General features: G+C 39.3%; 1 protein-coding gene across 2 annotated transcripts in view; it reads right to left on the reverse strand.

Moving 5' to 3' along the window:
- Positions 1-11,426: 11,426 nt before the first annotated feature.
- YAF2 (YY1 associated factor 2) overlaps positions 11,427-17,957 on the reverse strand; it is a 92,872-nt gene continuing 86,341 nt past the window's right edge. For both annotated transcript variants that reach the window (XM_049783858.1, XM_049783860.1), the window contains 2 exons: positions 13,430-13,582; positions 11,427-12,197 (listed from right to left, as the gene is read on the reverse strand). In XM_049783858.1, the coding sequence (XP_049639815.1) occupies positions 11,960-12,197; positions 13,430-13,582 (391 nt within the window). In that variant the 3' untranslated portion in view covers positions 11,427-11,959. The remainder of the gene's footprint in view (positions 12,198-13,429; positions 13,583-17,957) is intronic.

The following is a 17,957-nucleotide window of genomic DNA, read 5'->3' on the forward strand; positions in this document are numbered from 1 at the left end:
AGTGTTAATTGGTCTGTCAAAGAAATATTAGATTTTAAAAATCCAAAAATAACAAAGATATACACATAGAAATGGGAAGAACTGTCTCATCCCTGCAGTTATCGTACAATTAATTGGTCAATTAGCTATGGGATTATGTTAGGTAAATACAGCTTCTACAAGATACTAAAACTCCTGCCTTTTGTTTTACTGTGTTTGTGTCCTCTGCAATTATCTCCATTTCCACTTTTATATTCAATGTGCAATTTTTGACAAAAATAAACAACAACCACTTAAAAAGAAAGAGGGTGTGGGCATGGCAGGTTTTGTTTTTGCACAGGCGAGCAAATGGAGAAATTAGAAAGGAAATACCCTTGGCCTAAAAAAATAAGGTGTCTCTACCCATGAAGCATACTGACATAAGGTCAGCTACAGGCTCTGGGCATACTAATTATTTAACTCCAAGGACTATCTTTCTTCATGATCCCAGGAAAAGTTCTATTCCTATTCAGTCACAGTAGTCACCATCACAGTTGTCACAGACAACAGTTAGAGATCTTGGTTTTTGCACAGATCCTATGTTGAATGGGTTTCACGGAGCATCTTTAGATTTCATCTTGCTGTTAGGTGGCAAGGCAGAGAAACCTGCTCTTAGGCCAAGTTGTTGCTGTTTCCTCATTGTCGTCAGGGTGTCACATGAACCTACATGGGAGCAAGTTGGTGCCACAGCAGTATTAAGGCTTCCCCTGGGGCAAGTTTGATTCCTGTTGCTGATGCAAAGAACTGTGCTGATTCCAAGGATGGATCCAAGGCTTGGGTTTGAACAGTCAATGTCCAATAAACTGAGGTTAAGTCAATTTCCCTTGACAAATGTTCAGGGTGAAAAGTGTCCCTGCACTATAAAATTCTTGAGTTCTTATCTGTATTAGATATAAGCTTTTTCATATATATTTAAGATTTCCCCATTTTATTATGCCTATGCAAAAAGTAATAATACCATATGATGCTTACTGGTACATATAAGGGTAAAAATAACCCCATAACCTGGTTTTAACCTGAATTCAGATCCCACGCAGGACTAAAACAGTATAGTTTTTGGAATAAACGCAGACCCTCAGCTTAATGAAATGAATTTGAGTATTCTACACTGACCCCTCCAAACATACAATCAACTAATTTTTGATAAAAGGGAAAAAAAAACACAGAGTCGAGCAAGGAAAGCCTCTTAAACAAGTGGTGTTGGTAAAACTAGTCAACTATATGCAAAAAAAAAAAAAAATGAACTCATATGCTTAACACCATGCACAAAGGTTGAAGCAAAATGGGGGCCCTGAGAGATGGCTCAGTGACGTTTACCTTGCAAGCAACCAATCCAGGACCAAAGGTGGTTGGTTCGAATCCCGGTGTCCCATATGGTCCCCCCTGCATGCCAGGAGCTATTTCTGAGCAGATAGCCAAGAGTAACCAATGAGCGCCACCAGGTTGTGGCCCCAAAAAAATACCAAAAAAAATGGATCAAAAACTTTTGATACAAGAACTGAAATCTTAAGATGCATAGAGGAAAGTGTAGGCAAAACACTCCATGATGTTGATATTAAAGATACCTTCAAGACGAAACACCACTGGCCAAGCAAGTGGAAGCAGAGATAAATGAATGGGATTACATTTAACTGAGAAGCTTCTGCACCTCAAAGGTAATTGTCAGGGCCAGCACAATAGCGCAGTGGTAGCATGTTTGCTTTGCACATGGCTAATCCAGGATGAACCTGGATTTGATCAAAGGCATCTCACATGGTCCCCCAAGCCAGGAGCGATTTCTGAGTGCATAGCCACGGGTAACCCTTTAGCATCACTGAGTGTGACTCCCCCCCAAAAAAGGTAATTGTCACCTTTGGACCATGGATTGGAAGAAACTATGTACCCAATACCCATCTGATAAGAGGTTGATATCTAAGTTATATAGGTACTGATAGAGCCTGGCAAGGAAAAATATCTATCCCCATCCAGAATTGGGGAGAAGAAATGAACAGACATTTCCTGAAAAGGATATACAGATTGCCAAGAGGCACATGAAAAAATGCTCCACATTACTAATTATCAGGAAGATGTAAATCAAAATAATGAGGTAGCATTTCAGATCACAGAGACTAGCACATATTACAAGAACAATTTTAACCAGTGCTGGCACTGATATGAGGAGAAAGAGACTCTTATTCACTGTTAGTCGAATGCAGAATAGTCCACCAGTCTTTTTGGAAAACAGTATGGATATTCCTCAAAAAACTATAAATTGGAGCCAGAGTGATAGCACAGCAGTAGGGCATCTGCCTTGTATGCAGCCAACCTCGGACAGACCTCAGTTCAATTCCTGGCATTCCATATGGTCCTGAGCCTGCCAGGAGCAATGTCAGCACAAAGCAAGGAGTAACCCCTGTGTGCTGCCGATGTGACCCCATCCCCGAAAAAGAAACTATAAATGAGCTTATGATTCAGCAATTTCTCTCCTACAGATTTATGTAGGAGTCCAAAAACATAATACAGAAAACCATTTTGTATTCCTGTGTTCATCACAGCACTATTTACAGTAGCCAGAAACAGGACACAATGCAAGTTGTCTGAGAACAGATGAGTAAATTTACAGTGGTATATCTACACCAAGGAATATTATGCAGCTATTAGAAAAAATGAAGTCATGAAGTTTGCTAACTCATGGATGAATATAAGAGCAGTATGCTCAGTGAAATGAGTTAGACCTTGGAAAGAGATAGATGTAGAATTATTTCCTTCATTTGTGAGATCTAAGAAAAATAAACGATCATATGGTAATAATATCAAGAGACAATAGAGATGGGGGTCAGGAGGACCAGTCTGTGGTAGGAAGCTTCCCACAAAGAGTGTTGAATGCAGTTATAGTGACTGGTCCATTGTAGCATGATAGTTGGAACTGATCACTGAACAACAACTGGGTGTTGAAAGTGGATAAAGTAATATACAAGATACCCCTTCATTAACAATAGTGCAAACCACAGTTCTAAAAAAGGGGGGGAAAAGGAAGAGAGTGTGAGAGATAAGTAAAATACTTGTCCTAGAAGCAAGAGGAACTGTGGAACAGGATAGGATAGGAATAATGCTGAAGTACTCTACTCTATGGGACTTACGTCCTTACCAATGTGCAGACAACTCCCCAGAAGATGGTAGATCATTTCAGAGAATTTTCAGATCATTGAGAGAATTGAACAGAAGATAGATATGAAGCCATCTTACATACATGCAGCTGGGATTGTCATGATAGAGCCTGTGAAATAAGAAAGATATGAAAAAAAGATGTGAAAAAATGTGCAGGTTACCACTAGCCCCAACTGTTATGATGCTTTCTATGGTTTTCATGAGGCAAACAATCTGCAGATGGGAAAATGCCACCTAGATGGCCTTTAACCAAAAAGTGAAACACACACACACACACACACAGAGAGAGAGAGAGAGAGAGAGAAGCCACTCGATCTGGATTTCCAAAAACTGAAAATGTAAAATCTGTTAATTTCAGGAAGTGAGTGTACTTCACATTGTGAAGTGCCTGGGTTTGAACCCTAACACTACATGCATACACACACAATTCTGATACCATCATAATTTTTAAGTCGCTAGTAGAAAATTGAAAAATGGTTAATTACTATTCAATATGAACTCTGATATAAAATTATATTTCATTGCTGTACGTGTAGTTTTTCCTTTTACATTTGTCGTTTTTCGGCCACAACTGGCGGTGCTCAGAGGCTACTACTCCTGGCCCTGCATTCAGAAATCGCTTTTGGTAGGTTTCGGGGATCATGAGATGCTGGGGATCGAACTTGGGTCCGTACTGGGTCAGCCACATGCAAAGCAAACACCCTACCACTGTGTTATCGCTCTGGCCCCCTTTTACAGTTTTTAATAAAATTTGAAAAAAATTCTTCTTAAGTGAGGGTAGGGAATTTGCATTGCACACAGTTGACCCAGGTTTGATTCCCAGCATCCCGTATGGTCCCCTGAGCCTCCCAGGAATGATTTTTGAGTGCAGAGCCAGGAGTAACCCCTGAGGCTGCCAAGTGTGCACCCCCCCAAAAAAAGAAAAGGTTAAATTCTGAACTGGAAACAGGCATTGAAACTTTCTCTACTTTATTAAGGACCAAAAACTTTTAAACAAAAGATCATCTCTCTGGCCTTATCATAAATCACATGGTTGCTTTTAAAAATGTTCTGAGATGGATCAGAGTGATAGCACAGTGGTAAGGCATTTGCCTTGCATGTGGCTAACAGAGGATGGACCCTGGTTCAAATCCCAGCATCCCATATGGTCCCCTGAGCTTGCCAGGAGTGACTTCTGAGAGCAGAGCCAGGAGTAACACTGGAGCACCAATGGGTGTGACCCCCCCCCCCAAAAAATAGCTCAGAGGTACAGTTATAGTACAGAGGATAAAGTGCTTGCCTTGCAAGTAGCTGATCCTGCATATGGTCTCCTGAACACCATCAGTGGTCCTTGAGCACAGAGCCAGAAATAAGCCCCCAGCATAGCCAAGTATAGAAAACAAATTGCTTCCATTATTTTATCCTTCAAGAATCTTCCTTTTCGTTTGTATATTTTTGGTTTGGGAGCCACACCCCTACTGTGATCAGGGCTTACTCCTAGCTCTATGCTCAGAATTCAGTCTTGATGGGCTCAAGGAGCCATATGGGGTGCTTCACATCATGGGGGCTAAAATAAAAGCACATGGAGGGGAGGGTGCTTGACTTGCATATGGCCAACCTGGGCTCGAACCGTGGCATGTCACATAGTATTCCAAGTCTGCCAGAAATAACCCCTGAGCACTGCCAGGGGTGGCCCAAAAACAAACAAAAATGTCCCACATCATTAATCATCAAGGAGATGTAAAACAAAACCATAAGATACCATTTCACACCAAAGATACTGACACATATCACAAAGAACAAGAACTAATACTGGCATGAATGCAGAGAGGAAGGGAATTTCATTCACTTCTAGTGAGAATGTAGATTGGCCCAACCTTTTTGGAAAACAATATGGATATTCTTCAAAAAATATAAAAAAGAACTTCTATATGATCCAGCAATAACACTCATAGGACTATATCCTAGGAACACAACAACAAAATGCAGAAAAGTCCTCTGTGTTTCCGTGTCCATTGCAGCACTACTCACAAGTCAGAAACTTCAAACAACCCAAATGCCTGAGAACAAACAAGTAGATGAATAAACGGTGGTACATCTACACAATGGAATCTATGCAGCTGTTACAAAAAATTAAGTTAAACATTTGCTTAAACATGGATATTGAGAGTATTATGATAAGCAAAATTAGTCAGAGGAGGATAAACATAGAATGATCACACTCATTTTTGGAATAAAAATAGTAATAATATCCAGATATTATTATTACATTATACAGATAATCATTTTTTTGTTTTTTTGGGGGGGCACACTCGGTGACACTCAGGGGATACTCCTGGCTACGTGCTCAGAAATCGCGCCTGGCTTGGGGGACCATGTAGGACGCCGGGGGATCGAACCACCGTCCATCCTAGGCTAGCGCTGGCAAGGCAGACACCTTACCTCTAGCGCCACCACGCCGGCCCCTATAGATAATCTTGACAAGAACCAGGAGGACCAATCCATTGTAGGAAGCTTGCTACAAATATCAGGGGAGTACAGTTAGGGCAGAGAGGGGGACCACTATAGCAATGATAGACTGAAATGATCACTCTAGGCAAGAACTGGATGCTGAAAGGAGATAAGATATATGCATGATACCCTTTCAGTAATAATACTGCAAAATGAGAAAAAGAAAAATGTTGGCCATACAGGCTGACAGGGAAGAGGTGGAGGTGGGCAGGAGGGAAACTGGGGACATTGGTGGTAAGAAATGTGCACTTGTGAAGGGTGTTGTACTCTTAATGACAAACTCAATCATGAACAACTTTGTAACTGTGAAAAATAAAAGCTCAACTGTGTTATGAACAACCTTGTAACCATGGTGTATAAAGTAATTTAGTAAAAGAAAGGATTTATAGCAGATTTTTCACAGGTCATGCTTTAGGCACAAAGGCAGCAGTGGAATTTAGTGAACAAATCACCAAATGAGGATACTTCACCCAGCACGACTCTCAGTCAGGTTTGAAGGAAGGATACACAGCTACATTAACAGCAGCAGCTCAGAAATGTGACAGACTTGGGGCCAGAGAGATAGCACAGCGGTGTTTGCCTTGTAATCATCTGATCCAGGACTTAAGGTGGCTGGTTCGAATCCCGGCATCCCATATGGTCCCCCGAGCCTGCCAGGAGCTATTTCTGAGCAGATAGCCAGGAGTAACCCCTGAGCGCCACCAAGTGTGGCCCCCCCCAAAAAAAAAACCAAAAGGGGCTAGTGAGGTGGCGCTAGAGGTAAGGTGTCTGCCTTGCAAGTGCTAGCCAAGGAAGGACCGCGGTTCAATCCCCTGGCACCCTATATGGTCCCCCCAAGCCAGGGGCAATTTCTGAGCGCTTAGCCAGGAGTAACCCCTGAGCATCAAACAGGTGTGGCCCGAAAAACCAAAAAAAGAAAAAAAAAGTGACAGACTCAAAAAGCAAGTTTAAAAAAATAACTGGGGGCTGGAGTGATGGCACAGCAATAGGGCGCTTTCCTTGCACACTGGTGTCCCAGGATGGACTGGTTTCCATATGGTCCCTCGAGCCAGGGGCAATTTCTGAATGCAGAACCAGGAGTGTCACTGGGTGTAGCCCAAAAACAAAACAACAACAAAAAACATGAAGGAGGGAGGAGAGCATTGGTGGTGGGAATGTTGCACTGGTGAAGAGTGTGTGTTCTGTTTATGACTGAAACCAAACTAAGATCATGCTTGTAATCGTGGTGCTTAAATATTTTATTTAAAAAAACTATCAATAGTACTACAAACCACAGAATCTCAATCAATAAAAATAAATACCATAATTATTGGCATAGAAGACGACTGGACGTATAAGAAAACCCCTACTTATCCTGTTAAAATATAGGGTTTGGGGGAACCTGAGAGATAGCACAGTGATAGGGTGTTTGCCTTGCAAGCACTGACCCAGGACCAATGGTGGTTCAAATCCTAGCATCCCGTATGGTCCCGTGTGCCTACCAGGAGTGATTTCTGAGCAGAGAGCCAAGAGTAACCCATAAGTGCTGCCGGGTGTGGCCCAAAAACCAAGAAAAGGGCTATGTTTGCTATATAAGACTACTTCTCTTTTAATGCACACCAAATGGAAATTAAAAAACATAAGATTTTACTTCAATGTGGAAGTTTAATTCAAATGCTTATGCCATGCATGTACTTAGCTAAAAAACTGACACATAAACATAAGGTTGTCATCAAACATGTAAACATTGAGAGCAGGGAGAGGGAGCTCCTCCAAGAGCAGCTGGCTGGGGTTCAGTGATTAATAGGACAGCTAGAGGGAGACAAAGCACCTCCTGTGTTCCATAAAAGCTGAACAGAGGATTGAACAGCAGAAAGCCACATACCCAGTGGCTGGATGAGATGTGGCGCTCAGTAACTCAGCTCCACTGTGTGCTCTGAAAGATGAATCAGGACAAGCCGAAGACTGAGCACCAGAAAGCCATACCAGCGATGATACCTGGCGGCTGGATGGGATGCAGTGCTCGGTAACTCAACTCCTCTGTGTGCTAGCAGAGGGCTGACTGATAATGCTTGGCAGCTGGGTGGGATGCAGAAGTAAGGGGGGGGGGGGCGGATCACTCATCCCTAAAGCTGGAGTAAGTTTAAGCATGCCCTATACCAGTGTATAAGATGACCTCCGACTTTTAAGAAGTTTTTTAATGAGTTAAAAAGTTGTCTTATACACCAGAAAATATGGTAACATTTTAAAAAATGTAAATAAAGTAAAATCCTGAATGGGATACTTTAAGGCAAGGCAGAACCCACAATACATCAAACTTTGACAAAATGAAAGCACAATCCCATGACAAAAATCTGTCAGTAAACTTAATACACTGAGATACAGAGTGGCAAAATGGATTGTAAAATTGAATTCAATGTTCTTTTACCTGCAAGAAACATCTAAATATGCAAAGCAAACAGACTCAAAGTCAAAGGTTGGAAAATAATTCCTTTTTTTTTTTGGGGGGGGGTGTTTTGGGCCATGCCTGGCAGCACTCAGGGGACCATCAGAATCAAATCCAGGTCCATCCTGGGTCAGCCACATGCAAGGTAAAAGCCCTACTGCTGGGCTATCTCTCCGGCCTCTGGAAGATAATTCTTGATGCAAATAAATCCCTTAAAAGGCTGGGGTGGCCATACTATCAGACAACTTTAGGTTCAAAAAGTTTGAGACAGAAAAAGTCAGTTCTTAATGACACACACACACACACACACACACACACACACACACACACACACACACACACACACACACACACACATGGAGGGGCGGAACCTCACACTCCTAAATATATAAACACTCAATCAAAGAAGGGCCAGCAAAATACTAAAGACAACTGCTAATAGACTTAAAGACATCAACAGCAACACAGTAGTAGACGGAGACTTTAATAGCACTCTTTCACCATCTTATTTTTTATTTTATTTTATGTTTTTTGATTTTTGGGTCACACCCAGCAGCAGCACTCAGGCTCTACGCTCAGAAATCACTCCTGGCAGGCTTGGGGGACCATATGGGATGCTGGGATTCAAACCACCATCCTGCATGCAAGGCAAACACCCTATCTCCATGCTATCTCTCTGGCCCCTCTTTAACCTTTTGATACAACAAGACTTAAAGTCAACAAGGTATTGAAGGAAGAAATGGAAGAGGCTTAGTAAATAGCCTTTTTTTTTTAAGCATAAAGGTTTTTCACGGTAAAAAGCCAATCTTTCTTCTCCAGTGTACACGAAACATTCTTCTAGATATAAAATATGCTGGGGGGCTGGCGAGGTGGTGCTAGAGGTGTCTGCCTTGCAAGCACTAGCCAAGGAAGGACCGCAGTTCGATCCCCCCAAGCTAGGGGCAATTTCTTTTTCTTTTTTCTTTTCTCTTTACCAGGGGCAATTTCTAAGCGCTTAGCCAGGAGTAGCCCCTGAGCATCAAACGGGTGTGGCCAAAAAACCAAAAAAAAAAAAAAAAAAAGAAAAGAAAAGAAAATATGCTGGGCCACAAAAATACTTCCATAAAATCAAGAGGGTAGACACTGTATCAACTATATTCTCAGACCAGGATGAACTGAAAATAGAAGTGAATTACAAATAGAAACAGAAATAACTAATGAACATTAAGCAGCACATTATTGAACCAACCAGTGAGTCACAGAGGAAATCAGAGGAAATGAAAAAGATTCCTGAAACAAAATGAGGACACAAACTATCAAGATTTGGGGGACACAGCAGAAGTTGTGTTAAGAGAATTCATAGTTTTGCAAGCATTCATCAAGAAGGAAGAAAGGGCCTGTTCAATAATTTACTAGCACAACTTTAAAAATTGGAAAATGATGAACTAAATAAGCTGAAAGCAAGCAGGGTCAGGAGTAACACCTGAGCACCACTGGGTATGAATGACCAAAAAAAAAAAAAAAAAAAGGCCATTCTTTGAAAAAAGAAACAAGATCAATAAAATATTAGTGAGACTAACAAAGAGAGAAAGAAACTAAGTAAACCAAATGTAATTGCAGATAAAACAAATTCAAAGAGTAATCAGAGATGGATACTTCCTAAATGAAGAAATACAGATGGCCAAAACGAACATGAAAAAATACTCCACATCATTAATCATTGGTGAGATGCAAATCAAAACAACTGACCTAGGACGGACCATGGTTCAATCCCCCAGTGTCCCATATGGTGCTCAAGCCAGGAACGATTTCTGAGTGCATAGTAAGGAGTAATCCCTGGCTACCAGGTGTGGCCCCGAAACAAAACATATAAACAAACAAAGCGAATAAATAACCCACCATGACCAACAACAAAATAAAACAGTGCTGGCTCATATACAGTGAATGAGAACGCCCCTTCTCCCAAAAACGATGCAGAAAAGACATTTATTCAATTAAAAAAAGGAAGTATTTTATATTACCATAAGCCCACTGCTTCCAAAGAACCAGTTTTGACTTAAAATTTTGAATATTTTTCCTGATTACATTTGTAATTCTTACTCTATAAAAGGGACTACATAAGCATTTGAAAACTGAAAGTAATAAGGCTCAGTGTTTTATTGTGTATTGGAAGAACATAATCAGTGAGTTGGAGCCCCACAGAAATTATATAATTAAAAATTTTTTTAATTCAAGGCTGGAATGATAGTACCACTGGAAAACACTTCTCTTGCACACACTATCCTAGGAGCCCAGCAGGAGTGATCTATCCCTGTGCACAGAGCCTCCAATAAGCTCTGAGTATCATGGGGTGTGAGTCAAAAACAAAACAAAATTAGATTTTTATTTAACTGTAAATCATGATATATAAATATTTTAATCACAGACTTATACTGTATGCAATTAATTGAATATCATAAGTCGCATCTTACAAAGAAGACAAAATATCATTCTGTCTGTAAAAAGTACCGCAATCAAACAGAAAATTCTATCACCACATGAAATCACCAAATATTATGTTAAGAGTCTTCAGTTTTATTTTTCTTCAAATGTGAGGACTTTTAAATGATATTTATGCTCAGTACATTTTCAAGTTGACTTGTATTTCAAAGGTCCCCGATAGATGAAAATATATACATATGTAACAAACAGTTAAAAGAAAGCAGATCCTAAATATTTTAAGTACTATCTGGCATTTTGGTTAAAAATTTAATGCAAAATAAAGCAATTTTAAATGAAAATGCAAAATATGTTGTCACAAAAATATTTTATTGGTAATTTTACATAATGAAGAGTGGGGGGCCGTAAATACTCTTTTTTTTATTTCAAGGTACTGATAAACTCTTTAACTGGTAATTGTTTGAAAACAGGGCACAATAATTTTTATAAGAACTGCCATATTTAATAAGAAGCCAATGGAACTAATGTAACATTAGTTATTTCCCATCTTTATGCAACAGTTACCATTTTCTATATTGATTACTCATTTTTCTATAATCCATAAGTTTGCTGATAACCATTGAATTAAAACTTTTCAAAAATTGAAGTTTTTAAAATATTGCCAGTTTCCCTCTCATTTTGTCAAATGCTTACAATCATCTTAAATTTCACGTTTAAATAATACAGTAAATACCAGTGTTCAATGACCATAGTACTAAACCTGAATGATAAAGCTAAGTGCTTTATTGTTTACTACTCTGCTAGTAAACAGGACAATAAATGAATGCTTTGAAAGAAGCAAAAATAAAAATAAAACGAAAACAGATATAACCAGAAACAGAATTCACGAACAATAATTTAGTGAAATGTGTCAAAAACATTGGCAACGGCTTATACAAATTCTTTATTTAATAACAATTTTCCTATTTAACCACACCAAGTACCAGCAGGTGTATTTCTTTAAGAGGATAACCACTGAGAAAATCCTGTTGCAGCAATAGTTGATTAAGTTGATCTTTAACTTGAATACATATAACTATTTATTTCACAATTCTCAAATAATACATATTTAGGCAGCTTGCACTATGTTATAAAATTTTTACTGTTACATGCCAATAGAGAATTTAAATGATGTGCTAGAATTCACTAAACTAAAAGTGAAAATAGACTTACCAATAACACTGCATAATGAATAATTCAACCACATTTTCATGGCACCTTTAACTGTGGAGACCAAAATGTTTAATCTGGAAATGCTTGCAGTAAAAATCTAACAGGCTCTAACAAATTTCTATTTGTATGTCAAACTCAAACGGTGGGCTGTGCATGAGTATGCTTGTCATGGAAATGTGACACTTCTTGGCATAATCGATGTACTTTCATGTTGTGATAGGGTGACTAAGAAGTTGGAGAAAATAAACTTTAATGAGACTCTCCATTCAGTGATGAGGCTTCTCCTCTGGGTGAAGATGACCTAGACATTCCTCTCTCTGTATTATCAGAGCTAGAGCCGCTCTGACTGTGTTGATCTGCAGAAGCAGCGCTAGAGGCAGGAGGTGACTTGGTTTTCTCCTTAAAGTCTGTAATAATGACCGTCAGATCTCCGACTGTAACTTCCAAATGCTGTGCACTACTCCGATCCACGTTTTTCAATCTTGGCCTAAACACAAGAGATGATACATTTTGAAGTTAATGATTCCTCTGGCCTCTCTCCACTTTCTAAGCCAGCAATCGATAAATTACATACAAAGTGAACGTATCTATGTTTAGAACTCTAGACTTACGCACATTTAGCTACCAAAAAGAAGTAATCACATCTCTGAAATCAGTAAATCATTCCGTTTTCAATGTGACCAAACCAAACCAACAAATTATCAAATAATGAGCTGAAGAGCATCTAACCCAGGTTCAAGCCATGCTACCCCATATGGTCCCCTGAGCACTGCCCAAGAGTAATTCTCATGTGATCACAAGAGTTATAGACTATATAACTTTTATATATATAACTATATGTACTATATACATAACAGTTAAGATACTATGAAAATAATAGATCTATTTGTACTGTAATTACCTTCACATCTTTTTAGACATTTTAAAAGAAACATTTCAAAAGAATTGTTTTATCAAAAAGGAAGCTGAGGCCCGGAGAGATAGCACAGCGGCGTTTGCCTTGCAAGCAGCCGATCCAGGACCAAAGGTGGTTGGTTCGAATCCTGGTGTCCCATATGGTCCCCCGTGCCTGCCAGGAGCTATTTCTGAGCAGACAGCCAGGAGTAACCCCTGAGCAATGCCGGGTGTGGCCCAAAAACCAAAAAAAAAAAAAAAAAAAAAAGGAAGCTGAAATCACCTGAGTTATATAACTATTTACTCTTTCAGTTACATGCAGTTCTTTGCAATTTGAGTTATATGCAATATGCAGGACTGTTCACTGATGTTTAGAGATAACAAAGAGAAAGCCAGAATGATGGTTTCATGTGGATCCCTGATTATACTGATAGTTTTGAACAAGTCTATGTTTAATACTTGTGAATATCACATCAGAGTTATGAATAGGAATAGCTCAAACATAAAGGTCTTTTAATTAAAATAAAGCATTTTCCGGGGGGGGGGGGGTGGATGGTGGCCATCTGGTGATGCTCAGCTTTTAATACTGGCTCTGTGTTCAGGAATGACTCCTGGCAGGCTCATAGGACCATATAAAATGCTGGGCATCGAACCTGGTTTGACTACGTGCAAGAGAATAGCCCTCACTGCTGTACTAACTGTCTAGCCCCATATTCAAAAATTTGTTCAAAGCATTCTCACATTTAAATTTACTTCAACTTCGTATAAATCAATAGTGTACTGAAAGAGCATATTAAATGATCATAAAACACTCTTCAAATTTACCTTGTTTTTTTATGACTGTTCTTTTTGCTAGTTGTTTCCTTTTCACTTTTTTCTTTCTCTACTTTATCTTTTTTTTCTTTCTTTGACTGTGTAGGGGGCACAAACTGCTGCGTAACCTGCTGTGCAACCAACTGTGAGACAGGTCGAGGTTTCCTGTGTGCATGTTAAAAAAAAGGATTTTAATTATTATGATTTAATATAGATTGATAATAGTTCAAGTTATGAAAACTGATTATTTTCAAGTGTAAAATTCTTCCTACATAATTTATATATACACTGTAATTGATGTATCTTTTCAATACAACAAAATAAGTACTAAAAGTCCAAGTATATAGTGATACTATTTATTACATAAATCATTAAAATTAATTAACATGTATCAAACAATGCTCACAACTAAATAAAACGGAATGGAAAAACTAAAGTTGAAGGTTTACACTGAGTAATATTTAAATTTACTTCTTCCCTTTCAGAAAAAGTATCCAACCATCTGTGAGTCTATTTTTTCTCTCATCTTTCATTTATAGATCTTTCATTTATTATTTAATATCTGAGTGTCAAAATTTCTTTCTTCACTGCTCAAATGTCTGAAGAAATTCCTTATGTTTCTAGTAACGATATCACTGTTATTTTTTAATCTTGAAAAATCAGTCTTCAAGGCTCGCTTACCTATCCGACTAAATTTTTAAAATATATGCCTCTCAAGCATCTCCAGGTTTAGTCCTAGAGACCTCAGCGCACGACTGAGTTTTAGCATTAGAAGTTTTATTAGAACCTCCAGTACCATGCATCAGCTCGGCTCGCTGAGCATCACTTGAGAGCTCACCTCAAATATTATTCAGGACCAGACAGTACAATGGCTAAAATGCTTGCTAACATCTAGTTTCGGCCTTGACCTTGGTTCAAATTCAGACACTGCATATGATCTCCCAAGCACTTCCAGATATGGCCCCTCAGCAGAGTAAGTTATGGTCCCTTAGTTCTTAGTTCATAGAATGTGGCTCATAAGCAAAAATTATTAAACTTTACTGCAGAAGCTACATGGCTTCATTCCTATCTGATGCTAGTACAAGCTGTCATCCTCTGGTCCAAGGTCAAGAATTCCTTCACCTTTATGACAGTGGATTGGAAGAATTAATATTACCAAAATGACAATCTTACTTAAATTTGTATGTAAACTCAATGAAATCCCTATCCAAATTTAGACAAAATTAGACAAGGACAAGGAACAGTCAATTACAGTTTGTATAAAACCTTAAAAGGCCCTGGAAAGCCTTATTCAGATTTCTCGGAGCCCATAAATTTCCATTTCTAAACTAATTTCTAAGTTATGCCAATGCCACTAGCTTATAAAAATACATTGCAAAGAAAATAATAGCACAAAAGACTGTTGGTATTTTCAAATATAGAATGAAGTTTAAGAAAGAGAGCAGGGAGCAAACGTTGACCATGGCACTGCACGTCACCCTTTACCATATGGGGCAGACAAGCAGGTACTCAGCATCAATAGATATGACCTCGGTGACACCCCTCCAAGAACATGACTGGCCAAGCAATCAACCATAAGATGATATATGGAGTATTACTGAGAATTATTTATAGCCTCTTGCACTTGCCTCACCACACCTCCTAATCAAAACCAAAAGAAGAAAAATAAAACCAGAGAAGAGTACAGTGAGTAAATGCTTAGATTGCAGGAAGACAATTCAAGCTCAAATTCCCAGTACCACGTATGGCTCACTAATTGTTGTCAGGACTGATCCCTGAGTGCAGAGTCCAGAGCATGCTAGAGAAGACTGGATAGAAATGGATCCAATAAAGAAACTATAGTCTAAGTATGAATACTCGCTACATATCAAAAGCTGCAGGGAAAAAAATTGACAAGATTTAGCATCCATTCAGGATAAAGTTTCTCAATTAAAAGAGAATGGAAAGAATTTTCCTCAATTTAGTCAAAGCAATTTACCATGAGCCCACAGAAAACATAATGGGGAAAAGGTAAAAGCCTTTTCAGGCAATAAGAAAGGCACAAGACAAGACTGTCCACTCTTTACACTTCTATACAATATAGTATTAGAAGTACTTGCCATAGCAATTAGACAAGACAAAGATAAAAAGGACACCCAGCTAGGAAAAGAAATCAAGATCTCTGTTTGATGCTATATTTAGTATTGAAATTTAGTATGATATTTACTATATTTAAAATTCTAAAAACAGGGCCAGAGTGATAGCACAGCAGTAGGACATTTGCCTTGCATGTGGCTGATAATGGGATAGACTTGTGTTCAATTCCTGGCATCCCATATGGTCCACCAAACCTGCCAGGAGTGATTTCTGAGTACAGAGCCAGAAATGACTCCTGAGTACAGCCAGATATGGCCCCAAAACAAAACAAAAACTTCATTTTGGGGGGGAGGGGGGTTTGGGCCACACCCGTTTGATGCTCAGGGATTATTCCTGGCTAAATGCTCAGAAATTGCCCCTGGCTTGGGGGGACCATATGGGATGCCGGGGGATTGAACCGCGATCCTTCCTTGGCTAGCGTTTGGAAGGCAAGACACCTTATCTCCAGTGCCACCTCACCGGCCCCAAAACAAAAACTTCTAAAAACACTACCAAACAGTAGTTTGTATAGTAAAGTGGAAGCCTACAAAATTAACACAAAAGCTCACCACTTTTCTACATTCAAATAATGAAAGAAATTTTTTTTAAAAATTTCATTCACAATTGTGCCTCAGAAAATCAAGTACCTCAGAATCAACTTACCTAAAGAGGTGAAAGACCTATTCAAAGAAAACTAAAAATAAAACAAAAAATAAGAGAGGACACAAGGAAATAGAAACACACTCCCTACTCATGTATTGGGAAGACTAACATTATTAAAATGACAAAAATCACCAGAGCTCTCTAAAGATTCAATGCTATCCCTAGAAGGATACATGTGACATTAAAAAAAAAAAAAAGATCAGGGGCCAGAGCAATAGCACAGTGGTAAGGCATGAGGCTAACCTAGGACAGGCCTGGCTTCAATCCCCTGAGTCTCATATGGTCCCCCAAGCCAGGAGCGATTTCGGAGTGTAGAGCCAGGAGTAATCCCTGAGCGTCACCGGGTGTGGCCCAAAAAACAAACAAACAAAAATAGACCAAACACTTCTAAAACTTATATGAAATAATAAACCTCCACAAATAGTTAAAACAATCCCTGAGAAAAAGTGATGGGAAGCATCGTTTTTTTCCTGGTCTTCAAACTCTACTACTATATGGTAGTAATTAAAACAACATGGTACTGGAATAAAGACAGACTCTCAGGTGATGTAATAGAATATACTGAGACAGACCCTCAGGTATATGATAAGTTAATCTGCAATAAGGTGTGTGTATGTTGGGACACAACCAACAGTGCTCAGTGCTTCTAGCTCTGTGCTCAGGGAGCATGCCTAGTGATAGGAAACCACATGCAGTGCCAGAGACATAATGAGAGTGGCCTCACGTAAGGCAAGCAAGCACCATAATCTTTATGCTCTCTCTCCAGCTCCTAGACAGTTTTTAATATATTATTAATTTCTGGGTTTGTTCCAAAACAAACAAAAATTATTTTATGTTTTTAAGTGTGAAGGGTTATTATGACTCTGGTTACAACTTCCTCAAAAGGCAATCACGGATGAGGGCCTAGCAGCTCCACAGGTAAAAACAGCACTACTATTTCTGAGTGGCCTTTGGTCTTTGGTTGTAGCACTGAGTTCCTGGTGTTGGCCCGAAAGTCCTTTGAAATGATGTTTCATATTCAGTGCCCTGAGTGCTCACTTCCTATATCAGGGTTGTTGCAGCCAAATGCAAGGTCCCATCTTTAAAATATAATTTTATTGAGGTTTTATGGTTTCCAATCCTATTAATAATGACCTCATGGACGTCATTCCAACACCACATCCATCGCCATTGTACAAATTGTACATCTTCTCTCCCCACCTCAACACTCCTTCCTCTCGCCCCTCCTCCACCCAATTCATTATGGTGCCTTTGAACCTCTGATGTATCACTGTATCTTTAAGTCCCACATATGAAGATTTGGGGAGGGGAATTGGGGGTGTCACACCCGGCAGCACTCAGGGGATACTCCCGGCTCTACGCTCAGAAATCGCTCCTGGTAGGCTCGGGGAACCATATGGTATGCCAGGATTCGAACCACTGTCTGCATGCAAGGCAAATGCCCTACCTCTGTGCTATCTCTTCAGCCCCTTATTTTTTTTATCTATTTGTCTCTCCTTCTGACTGACTTCATTCATCAAGATGTACTAAAGTTCCATCCATGTTGCTGAAAATTACATGGTTTTGTTCTCTTATAAAATGCACAATATTCCAGTGTTTAATATACCACAGCTTCCTCATCCATTTATCTGTCACTAGGCATTTGGGTTGTTTCCACATGTTGGCTATTGCACCACGTGCAGCAAGGAACACAGATGAGTGTATATATCCTTCTGATTTAATTCTTTTTGTGTTTGATGATAGGTGCCAAGAAATGAATATT

This window comes from Suncus etruscus, chromosome 11 (assembly GCF_024139225.1).
Source record: "Suncus etruscus isolate mSunEtr1 chromosome 11, mSunEtr1.pri.cur, whole genome shotgun sequence".
NCBI classification, from domain to species: Eukaryota; Metazoa; Chordata; class Mammalia; order Eulipotyphla; family Soricidae; genus Suncus; species Suncus etruscus.